Source organism: Cyprinodon tularosa, unplaced genomic scaffold, assembly GCF_016077235.1.
Source record: "Cyprinodon tularosa strain WSP-4 unplaced genomic scaffold, ASM1607723v1 ctg185, whole genome shotgun sequence".
NCBI lineage: Eukaryota > Metazoa > Chordata > Actinopteri > Cyprinodontiformes > Cyprinodontidae > Cyprinodon > Cyprinodon tularosa.
Window position 1 is genome coordinate 1,492,925 of NW_024038643.1, and position 12,369 is coordinate 1,505,293.

At 34.9% G+C, this 12,369-nt stretch overlaps 1 protein-coding gene across 2 annotated transcripts in view; it reads right to left on the reverse strand.

Annotated features, from left to right (window-relative positions):
* The window catches only part of dock1 (dedicator of cytokinesis 1), a 305,990-nt gene extending 299,400 nt beyond the window's left edge, over nucleotides 1-6,590 (reverse strand). For both annotated transcript variants that reach the window (XM_038282563.1, XM_038282562.1), the window contains exon 1: nucleotides 6,372-6,590. In XM_038282563.1, the coding sequence (XP_038138491.1) occupies nucleotides 6,372-6,414 (43 nt within the window). In that variant the 5' untranslated portion in view covers nucleotides 6,415-6,590. The remainder of the gene's footprint in view (nucleotides 1-6,371) is intronic.
* Nucleotides 6,591-12,369: the final 5,779 nt, after the last annotated feature.

Below are 12,369 nucleotides of genomic sequence, written 5' to 3' on the forward strand. Positions count from 1 at the left end.
GAGTATAGAGACTGTAAAATGTGCCTTTAACATAGTGACCCACTTAGAGCAGCAATTATACCAAAACTGTAAAAAAAAAAAAATATATATATATATATATATATATAAACATTTTGCATTTAAGTTTTTAGTTTTTAGTCTTTTAGTTTCACATGCTTTAATTTTGTAAAAAAAAAAAAAAACTTTTACTATATCGATAATTGAATAATCGATAAAATAAACAGCAGCTCTAACCCCGACTCAAATAAAAAGAGATTATTTTTATATCCTTCACCATTTTTTAAGAAAGATCTCACTAGAATTGTTCTTTTCATTTTGCACTTCTAATAATGTAGAAGTGAACCAAAACAGAAACATATTAGACTATAAAAAAAAACAGCAAATCAAGCAAATCAATTTTATAGTTTCCCCTGGCTCTTCTACAACCATACCCATTGGTAATCACTGCTATACATTTTGTAGACAGCAGCAATTATTTCCAGGGCCTCTGCAAAATGGCTAAAAGAGAACATTTTTTTCCACCTCCACCAACAAAGCTATTTGGCCTATTATGAGAGCAGTTTAAATGGCAAGACAAAAAGTTTTGCTGAGACAGAAATAGATGCAGAGTGAGCCCTGACAGCCACAGAGGCCTCAGAGAGTGCTCATTAGCGAATCCTCGGTCAACACATAAAGTATTAAAAGTGCATCAGCCGTGCACCCCACCGATCCTCTCCAGCCATGATGTGGCAGCAGCTTCTCTTTTATCTAATGAGTCATCCCACCACTGCATTCCTGGAAACCCTGAGAGAATCGTCTACCACAATTTTTGAGAGAAACTTTTCAATCTATATGAGAACAGAGAAATCATTAGCATGAGGTCTTCATCTTTTAAAGACCCACACAGGTGCAAAGCAGCACAAACCTGATGGAGCTTGTTTAAAAGGTGCAGTCAAAGGTTTAGTTTCACCTCCTGAAATCATCCATCAATCAGCATCAGCAGGTGTCTTTCAGCTGCGAACCCTCACTAATGGAGACTACAAGAGCTCAGTGTGCAGTGGCATGTTTAGTAGAAGCATTACAAAACACCCATTGACTGCTGGGAAACCAAATCTTATCCTCAAATGCGTGAAAATGGATAAAGATTTGAAGGAATTGGATCTTGGTGTTCAGTGGGATTTCCAGAAGAATCTAATTTTATTCCCTTCGCTTTATCGTTTAAAAGTCTAATACCATGTAGGGAATTTTTGACAGATTATCTCAGTCTCGTATGTCGCACCCACTTTCACAAGGCCGTAGAAATTCATTACAGATAATAGATGTAAACATTTCTGCCCATCTTTCCTTTTATCAAAATGGTTTATGAGGCTTTTCCATCATAAACACTCCTGCATCAGTGCTGGGCTGTAAAGGAATACAAATTCAGACACCTCAAGCTTACGTTAACATAATAAGCTATTGAGCTAAAAACAATCTTTGTTGACATAGATTCATAAAATACGGGGGGGGGGGGGGCATTATTTTGAATAATTTTGTTTATTTGAGTCATATATGCTTTTTCCGTCCTAGAAATAGAGTGGTTGGAGTCAAAATTCCATTATCAATGACAACATTGTTTACAACTAACTAAACAAAAAGTTGCATTGAGACGTTTTGCTGTAACTATCACCAACAAAGCTGATAAATGGAATAAAACACTTTCTAAAGGAAATAATAGCAATGACAAAAGAACAATGTGGCCCTAAGTGGAGCCCTGTGGAACTCCACATTTAGATGGTGCTACACTTTGCAAATATTCACTATGCATGCTGTAAAAGTTCTACCAAAAAAAATAAATAAATAAAGCCTCAGACAGCGACACAGGTTGCACATGTATATAGTCTTTTTTTTTTTTGTCTCTTTGGTAATTAAGCCTACTCTTTTTTTCTTTTGATCTTTTCCTTATGTTGGAGGCAATGTCCATATCCTCCTTTAGCCAAGTTAAGGTTGGAACACACTGGTGCAGTAATGCTGCATTTTACTGGGTAGGTAAAACAATCGGTCAGTTCGGCTTCATTTATATTCTTTTTATTTTGTATTTAACCCTTATTTAACAAGTTCAAAAATCAATTGAGATTTGGAATCAGCTTTACAAGATTGCCAAGAAGTAAAAAAAGCACAAGGTGCAAAGGATACATGAACATTAACATTATTCATGAAAGTAACACTAACGACAAAGTGTAAAGAAATAAAACATAATAACAATCTAAATAAATCTTTTCGCAAAATTTTACAGTGTAAGATGTGTTTAAAATACATTACACACATATATATGTGCAAATAGGGAGGTAAAATAGTAACAAAGCTTCTGTAATGGTTGCGCTCATTAAAAGTCAACATATTGGCCTAAATTCTGTGTTATTTTGACAAATTTCATTGTGGCCTGCATTGGTGTTGGAATGCACTGGACAGAGTCCTGAGAAAGGGAGCCCAGATTTAGGTCAAAGGGTCGATACACTAATAAACATTTAGCAAAGACACCTGCATTTTAGCAAATGGGGGACAATTTCTAAACATTTGTGTTACAGTGCTATTCTTTTATCTAATTCATACCCAGAGCAGTGCTTCATTAGATCCATGCATGTATGAGAAATTCGCGTAAATTCTGCTCGCTAAGCAGCAGCCTATCATGTCCTGGAAAAATGAGTGACCATCACCTTTCTACATAGAGCAATGATCACCAGCACCATGCAGATGCACAATAAAGGGCGCATGTTCTTTCTCTGATTAACAAGGCTAGGAAAAAAAGGAGGCTAAATGCAGTCAGTGGTGAAAATGCAACTCAGAAAAACAAACTTTAGAGGGTGGAACACAGTTTATTTTACTCTTTAAACCAACAAGAGTCTTTAAAAATTGTAAAGCAGTGGACAAAAAGTTGCTGAACATAATGATCAGCAGGAACTAGTTGTTGGTAATCTGCAGAAGTTAACGCACAGATTTCTTTTTTTTTGACATAATTAGATAAATCCAAAAATCTGAGGCATGATGTTTATTTATCTGGGTTGTTTACATCTGCTGTGTACTGTAATGACTTAATAAACTAAGAATGTTTTGACAGTTTTTTCCTGATTCCCAGAGAAAATAACTTCCGTGCTGCTGTAGACCTCTGATACCAGGAAACCAGACTGATAAAGAATCAACCCTGTAATGCTCAAATAGGATAACAACTTGCAAAAGTATTGATAGGGCTAAAAACTTCTTACTTTCTATATTATTTAACATTAAAACAACACGTTCTAATGTAGACTGTTGCCATTTTATGTGACAGACCAACACAGCGCAAGGCATAACTTTGAAGTGAAAAAGGGTTAAATGGCTCTCATATTTTAGTACACCTCTGAAAAGTATGGCCTACATTTAAAATCAGCCCCCCTTACTTGGTTTGACAAGCTTTCAACATCTCAGAAAATGGAAAGTGTACAGGACAACTAAAAATGGAAAGCATTTAACATAGAAGCACCTAAGAGGTCCAGTCCATGGTGACACTGGAGGAGCTGCAGGGAGGCCCAGCTTAAGAAGAGAAGAGTTAGTGGGCAACCTTTAGTCATTCACATCACAGTCATGGCCGCAAGAGAAAAAGCACGGCACCATCCTTACAGAGTAACATCAGGGTAGAAGAATGAAGCTGCAAGTTGCTTTTCTTTAGCTAGGGAAAAGGAAAAGGAATGCAGCGCTAACGGGAAAATAGAGCTAAAAACAACGCCATCATGGATAGAAGTAGGGGTGTAAATCACACCCACCATGGCGAATCGATTCAGTATGAATTCCCTGAACCAACGATTTGATTATTTTCGATAATACACCACCATAGGATTCAATTTAATTAATTGGTACATTTTTTTTTACCTTACAGGCTAGACTGTAGCTGTAATATCATTATGTATTTTATTTGACAAACAACAGCAAATAACAGAAGTAGCAAAGTTGTACTCCACCTAGGCCTAAGAAAACCTCATTCACTGAAAAATAAGAATGCCTCTGTGTTTACGTGAGTGTGTGTGTGCAAGCGGAGAGAGGGTAGTGGCTAAAGGAAGCAAGGCAGGAGGGCAAAATAGGTTTAGCGCCATCACAGCACGGGAGTCAGAATTACGTCCAGGAGCAAATGGATAAAAATAAACATGAATCGATACTCTTGCAGACGTGTCGATGCATAGGATCGTCAGCTGTTGGATCGATGCATCCATACAAAACAATTATTATTTACACCCCTAGATAGAAGCATTTAAGAAGCTGAAAGAGACTCGAGAAAAAACATCCAGGCAAAGCAAATATGGAGCGTTTTACATAAAAACATATTCATGTTTTGGAAACTTAAACTGAAAACTGGGAAGCAAGAAATGGATTATTTAAATTTCCGAAGCAGTGAAAGTTCTGAAAGAGACTTAGACAAACAATCGTTCAAGTTTCATTCATACACATGAGCACCACCACACATGCATGAGAATGGCTCTGAAAGCTAAAGAAAAAAAACTGATTGTTCAAAATCTTCAGTTATTAAATGTGTTACATTGAAATGGTTCAATAGTTTGAGAGAGTTCAGATGGGAACAATGGAAATCCAGCTTGCCTCCAAATGTTTTTTTTCTCTTTTTTTTTTTTAAGTCAGACACTTGAGAGCATGCACAATTTTAATGTTATGCTTAGTTTTCCTTCGAATATGACATCTTACTTTTACTCAGTAAATAAGACATGGACGTTCAGCTCCTTGATTCATGACAATAAATATTGTCAAAAAGTACTTGAAAAAGACTGATTTCATTTCATTTGAATCAAGGCATGCAGATATTGATACAACTACATGTGTACATATATACAGACACAAATATGTGTATATATATAGATATATATATATCTATATATATATCTATATATATATATATATATATATTAGGGGTGGAACGGTTCACACCCACGTGAAATTAATGAAAAACAACCAAAAAATAATGGATTGTAATTATTTTAAATGATCCGCGGAAACCCTGGATCATTTCCGTACGTTTTGCTGCTTTGAATTTAATCATCTCGCGCATGCTCTCTACCATCTCCAAGGGACTCATACTCTAAATGCAAAGCGGTCCCATACAGCAGACCTATAAAGTGCTGTTGGCACGTCTTCCAACTCCTGTTCTTTCCCACTCGCCATACCCACATGATTCTCCATAACAACTGATTTTTTTCCCTGCTATGCCCGGCTAAGCTGCTTTGCTTCTTCTTCTTCTTATTTACTACTGGTGGTTGGCTTTGGTCGCAGTACCGCCACCTTCTGCTCGGGAGTGTAAACGCTTCGCCTATGAGAAAAAGGAGCAGCGCATGAACCGAACGAAACTCACGCGAATCGAACCGAGACAGTCGAACTGAACGGTTCGGACAGTTTTCATAAATCGTCCCATCCCTTATATATATATATATATATATATAAAAAACTTAAATAGGTGGACTTGTGGACACAGGTCATAAATGGCATATCCTTTTTTCCACAAGTCCACCTATTTAAGTTTTTTATATATATATATATATATATATATATATATATATATATATATATATATATATATATATATATATATATATATTAAAAAAAAACTTAAATAGGTGGACTTGTGGACCTTTGTATTGGGAAATATTGTCGGAGTGGACCTCTTTAAGTTTTAATTGAATACCCCAGGTGTAGATTGACCCGGAGGTTTTGGTGCCTATCTACTCTGGGCCACCCCTCAGTGTACATTGGTTATTGCCTTGCCCCCCTTATAAAAATGTTCTGGCAACGCCTCTGCCTTGCACTGAGAAACAGCATAAAATGACGACCTTTTCCCATTAAAATAAACACAGGTCATAAATGGCATATCCTTTTTGAGCGCGCAGCTCCCTGGCAGCAGAAACTGTGATTATGACTCCAGACATCCTACAGGAGAGAGAGCCATGTTTCCTGGGGCCAAGTTTCAAAGCATTTAAACAGGGGAATCAGAGAAACAAAGTGTTTATAATCAGAATCGTAAACAGTAACAAAAAAACAAACGAGCAACCGGGAACTAAACGGTTAGTTTGTAACAATCTGAGGCCCCAAACACACAGGAAACAGCGCTGGAACTAGGCGCGCCTCTAAACAATCCCCAAACCACATTATTCCTCACAAAAGAAACGCACACAATCCTAGTTCTTCTTTCCAGGCGATCAACCTGAACGCTTATGATATGCATTTTTGCAGTTTAGGCAAACTTCTACCTGAAACACTCCCACCCAGCCTTCCGCTTTGTAATCCAGTTTTTTTTCCCTCTATAACTTGTTCAGTGAATCTGAGAGAACAACAGAAAGCTACGACCTACTACGCAAAGCATGCAAGTTTTTCTTACGTACCAACTCCATACTTTTCCTTCTTTGTTGGCACCCAGCGAGACATCCTCAGAGTTTTCTCCTTTGTAGACTGTTTTTTAAAAAAGCGCCCAAAGCAGCTTTTTTTTTATTATTATTCTGGAGCTCAAAACAGACTTTCTCCCCTCAGTTTTCGGTGAGCTTTGGGCAGCTGCTCCGAGCAGCCATTTTCCACCAGTGACAGGACGCTCCGCAAGGGGGAGGAAGGGAACGCAACTTTTCTTCTCACCCCGTAGGCGTTCATGCTGAAGGCATCCTGCTCAACTGGCCTGCCATCAAACTATGGAATTAAATCAGTGCTGATCTAAAAACAGCCTCAAACACATAGATAGATAGATAGATAGATAGATAGATAGATAGATAGATAGATAGATAGATAGATAGATAGATAGATAGATAGATAGATAGATAGATAGATAGATAGATAGATAGATAGATAGATAGATAGATAGATAGATAGATAGATAGATAGATAGATAGATAGATAGATAGATAGAAGCTCAGTTAAGTTAATTTATTATCTATTTTAATAAGAAAGTTAGAATTAATTTCTAAAACTAAAGAGTGCTGATCTAAAAATCGCCTCACACACATATCAATAATGTGATGTATGATATATATATATATATATATATATATATATATATATATATATATATATATATATATATATATATATATATATATATATATATATAATAAAAATAAAAAATACTACTTCTTCTTCCTCAAAAACATATTTTTTACAGACTTAAAAACTTCTAAAGACGAGGGAAAAAATATTGATACATTAAAATATCACAATATCTTCATATGCTGATATATTGCCATTTAAAAACACCATATCAATCTCTTTTACTAATGAAATATTGCTATATGTCATCGTTATGCTACGAAATCCCCCGAAAATTCACAAAATTTTGCCATATTTTTATATGTTGATATATTGACCCGGTATCGATCTATTTTACTAACAAAATCTCACAAGAATTAGCAAAATATCACGAGAGTTTGTAACAGGACGATGAAATTTCACGAGATAGATCGATAGATATAGATCGATACCGCGTTTTTAAAAATCAATTTGATATCAGCATATGAAAATTTATTTGAGTATATTATTTTTTCAAAGTGTCAGAAATGGATAACAAAACTGCTATTTTACTGAAACAAAGAGTCAGAATGTGTGATTTTCATTGCACAGTAAATGTTACTGAGTAACAATAAGTGGTCTGTAGTTATGTGAAATATTTTTCTTACAATATACATTATTTTCTATATTCTGGTGATTTTTAGAGAATTGAAGTAAAGATGGATAGGCCCTACTGAAATACTTGCATCTTAAATATACTGTAAACTAACAATTTCACAACTTTGTTTATTCATTATTCTCTGCAGTTTAACTAAAATAAACAATGGTGGACTAATAAGTTATCACTGGATTACTGGCACTGATACAGGAACCAGTGCAATCGAATCCCATGCAAACAACACTTTGTAGAAATATTTGGTAATAGGCTAAAGATTAAAAAGCTTCATTCGTTATGTTATTAGTTTTTTTTACAATTGACAAAACAGCTAAACAATTCAGACCTTCTAGGAGGCTGTAGATTTTATTAAAAAAATCACTATGACAAGAGACAACATTTATTTGGATTTTTCATTAGGAAAATCTGATGGAAATTAAGTTAACATATTCAATGGACCAAAATAAGGATAAATTAATAAGATAAGTAATAATAAAATGAGAACATTCCCGTGGTTCTCCCTTTATGAATCCTGGATAACTGAGCTGTTCTGCACGTCCTCTCTGGATGTGGTTGGTCTTTTCTTTGTTAGCTGATCTTTTGAAAAATAAAATTCAATGGTTCTTTTAACTTTTTGTGGACCTAGATGGCTTAAAATCTTCAATAATTTACAAAGAGAAATATCTTAGTGCAGATGAGATAAGATAAAAATTAAAATGACATACCTCGTAAGAACTGTCTTTGTTCAATATCTGGCACAGTAAATAGGTGGGAATACGAACTGCATATGAAACTGGCATGTCCTCGTGTGTTAGCACTAAGGTTCTATTAAAAACGCAGAGTGGAATTTGATCACCATGGTATTTTTATACATAAATAAGTGAAATGGAGTTGAGTCTTAAGGTCTGTCATGTTTTAGTGTGAGAAATTGGGAATATGGAGTGAGAGTGTGTGAAGACACTGAGATGGGTGAGTCTCACTCCCAATGGGTGAGAGTTGACAACACTGCAAACACATATGATGTTTTATATATATATATATATATATATATATATATATATATATATATATATATATATATATATATATATATATATATATATATATATATATATATATATATATTAAAGCTAAATTAAGTTCATTTATCATCTATTTTAATAAAAAAAATATTTTATGTTTAGAATTCAATTCAAAAGCTAAAGATTCCATAGCAATTAAAAATGTTATATCTTATCAATAGTGAACGAAAAATCTGAAATTCTATTTCAATGAAAGGTAAACATGCATGGTTTACTCAATTACTTTTTTAATTGAAATTTATTGACTTCACATGGGAGAAATTTACCTCTGCATTTAACTCATCCCCTTGGGCAGCAGTGGGCTGACAGTGTCCCAAAATTGAAGAAGATACATTGATTGTAAAAAAAGAAAGATTTTGTTCTTTTCATGGTAGAAGTGATCAATTGTAGTGCTCAGACGACAAGGAAAACCGAAAAAAAAAATCAAAATAATAGTGAAAGCAACAGAAAAGTATCTTGAAGTTAGAGATTTAAACTGGGAAATAGTTGAAAGCATGATGGGAAAACCAATAGGACCATCAGAAACTGGCAAAGTGATCATAACTTAAAGATAAATTAGAAATTATGAAGGTGAATGTGATTAAGTATTTATTATGTTGGATTAGGAAAAAATATATATATATATTATTTTTTTCTGGGGGTGAGTCTGTTTCCTTGCTTAACTCCTTATCAGTTAGTGGCAGTTGGTACACTTTTAACTAGTTTGCCAACCGCCATAAAACCTCACAAGAAGAAGAAGCAGTGGGCTTCCATCATGCACTTAAGAGTCTTGCTCAGAAAGCCAGAATGGCAGTGGGGCTCGACCTCAGAGCCATAGGATTCCAAGCTCTATGCCCTAACCACTAGGCTGCCACTCCCCTAAAGCTAAGTGCCCCCATACCGAGATTTCCAAGGATGTAGAAGGTTTAGTGGAAGGAAGAAATGTGGTAGAATAAAATGCCCAAACACCATGCAGCCTTGAGAGGATTGTAATACATAGCCCATTTAAGAGTTTTAGATAGATTTTTAAGGTGCAAATTGCAATTGGAGTCAAATCTTCAAGAGCTTACACACACAAAAAAAATGCAGGGCATAGGTTAGAATTCTTGGATTTGTCTTAAGCCACCCTTGAAATAAAATATAAAGATATAAACAGCATCTGAGTTGGACTATAAAAAAGAAAAATGATTTAAGAGTTTTTCTGTGGTTTTGCATAAATACAAAATTATGTTTTTTAGAAGAAGGTGAAATAATACTTTTAGTATTTTTAATAATAATTTTAACAATTACCAACTGACTGGAGAAGGAAGTCCTGAAGATGGAGGGCAGGAGCAAGGAGAAGAGAGAGGAGCAGGAAATTAAAGCTGTTTCTTCTAGCATCCTCCCCAGAAAAGTGTTAAATACCGACAGTATCATTTAACATTTATTCCCTTTGGGATTTATACAGTGTTTTTTTAATTTTTTTTATTTGAACACATCCAGTAGATAGATTCACCAGGAGAGTAAGCCCTTCAAGGGAAATTATAAAATAAAGTAATTGTTGAAGAAACAAAATACCTAAGTAATTTAACTGTGCAAGATAAATGTTTGTCTCAAGTCCAAGCTTATTTTTAACATTCTTTGCATTATTGAGGAATTTTATTTATTTATGAGCAGTTTGCTCGATCTTAGAAACTTAAGTGTGAAGGTTTTGATTTTCCTAAAATGTGTAAAATTTTACGTTCTTCAAAAATCTGGAAATTGCTAGTGGTTTGGGGTTTTTTTATTCTTTAAGTGTAGTTTTTGCTTATTTACAATCACTTCTTTCTACTGTTACTTTTGTTTCATCGATTCTTTAGAGAGGATTTTTTTCCAAGTATTTTGAAGTTTTCTAATTTTCCCAGGAAATGCAATTTTTTTTCATCTAATTATAATTAATGTTGACCTTGATAAATAATGGCAGATTTTATGGGGGACCGATTGATCATCCATCCATCCATCCATCCATCCATCCATCCATCCATCCATCCATCCATCCATCCATCCATCCATCCATCCATCCATCCATCCATCCATCCATCCATCCATCCATCGCATTAGGCCACAACCATACAAATAGAATAGAATAATCCTTAACTGTTTCAGTGTGGAAATTCCTAAGGGTTGCCAGATTGAGCCCTCTCTCCGTCTGTCTTAGATAATTATGTCCTTTGGCCAGACACCCACCTTGTCTGCTGTTGGTGTTCAGTAGCCATGGCAGCCTTGCTTCTGCCCCAGGACAGTCATGGCTACATTTACTCACATGTTTACCTTTTTCGTTTTGTAGAAGTGTGTTTAAATGACTAGGTGTTGCGTAAAGGGCTTTGGGGGTTCTAGCACTTGCTAAAGATCACTTACCATTTATTAGCCTAAGGTAATCGAAAAGAGCACCACAAAAAAATAGAAATATTGTACAGATAAAAACAAGTAGAAATGAAATGTGCATGATAAAATAAGAAATTAAATGTGCAACCATGTTGGATGGTTCACAAAATGTTATAAAACGAAAAACAATTTACAAAAATGGGAATAAACTGTGATTTTACCAGCTGGGATGTGAACTCATTATATGTTTGTTAGAGGAGAATGATGTTTATAAAGTTTGATAGTGGCTAGGATGAAAGATTATTGATAATGTCCTTAGTGCACTGATTGTATTTCACTAAAAATGCTCTCTTGCTCTGCAGTTTTATGCATCGATTGAGAAACATTGCACAACAGTGATACCATTTTTGCTCATTTTTTTACTGTCTTCCAAAACCTGCATGGGTCCATGGCTCATCCTAAAGCCTCTCAGCTGTAAATACTCCGGTGCTTCAACAAAATACACTACAGAAGAACTATGATGCCACCCTAAAGTTAGTGAAGGTCTTCAACCCCCTGAAATCCAATAAGTTACTCTAAAGACTATCAGCATTGTTATTCCAATCGAAGTAATTCCTAAAGAGTTATGAGTTGTTAACATTACATACGGCAGATGACCAACTGACTAATGGGATTATTTTGTAATGTAAAGTCTATTTGTGATTTTTTAGGAGGTTTTTTTCCATATCCCCCTTCAACTTTTTTTTAAAACCATATCTGCAATTGCTTGGTGTGCTCTAGATAATGTATTAAGTTTTAAACTTGCCAAATTAAGTCCATACTGCAAAAAATGCAGCAGCTCAAACAGTAAAAAGCAGCCAAAGTCCAATTAAAACAGAAGATATAGAAAATATGACTCGAAACACTGTGAAAGGTCATTGGAAAGTCTTTCTGTCTCCCTACTTGAATTTCAAATTACTGTGATAATTTAAAAAGGATAAAACCTTTTACACAAATATGTCTATTGAACTTAAACTTACCTTTTTCCAAAAGATGCATCTGTTTCCAACAATAGTTTATATATTTAACTCAAACACTGAATCAGGGGGCATTCTGTCCATGTCCATACTCACCTCCTGGTGTGGTGAAATGAAGCTAGGAGAGAAGAAAAAAAAACAAAAAAACAAATGGAATCTGTTATATACTGAACCAAAAATGGATTTTTCTCCTGTAGTTAATGTATGTGCTTTAAAGAACATGCACCTGATCCACACTTTTTAATCTTAATTCACTCTGGATTACAGAATAGATCATTCCTCACTTGTTGTGTAGGGTTTTTCCACCAGAGGGTGT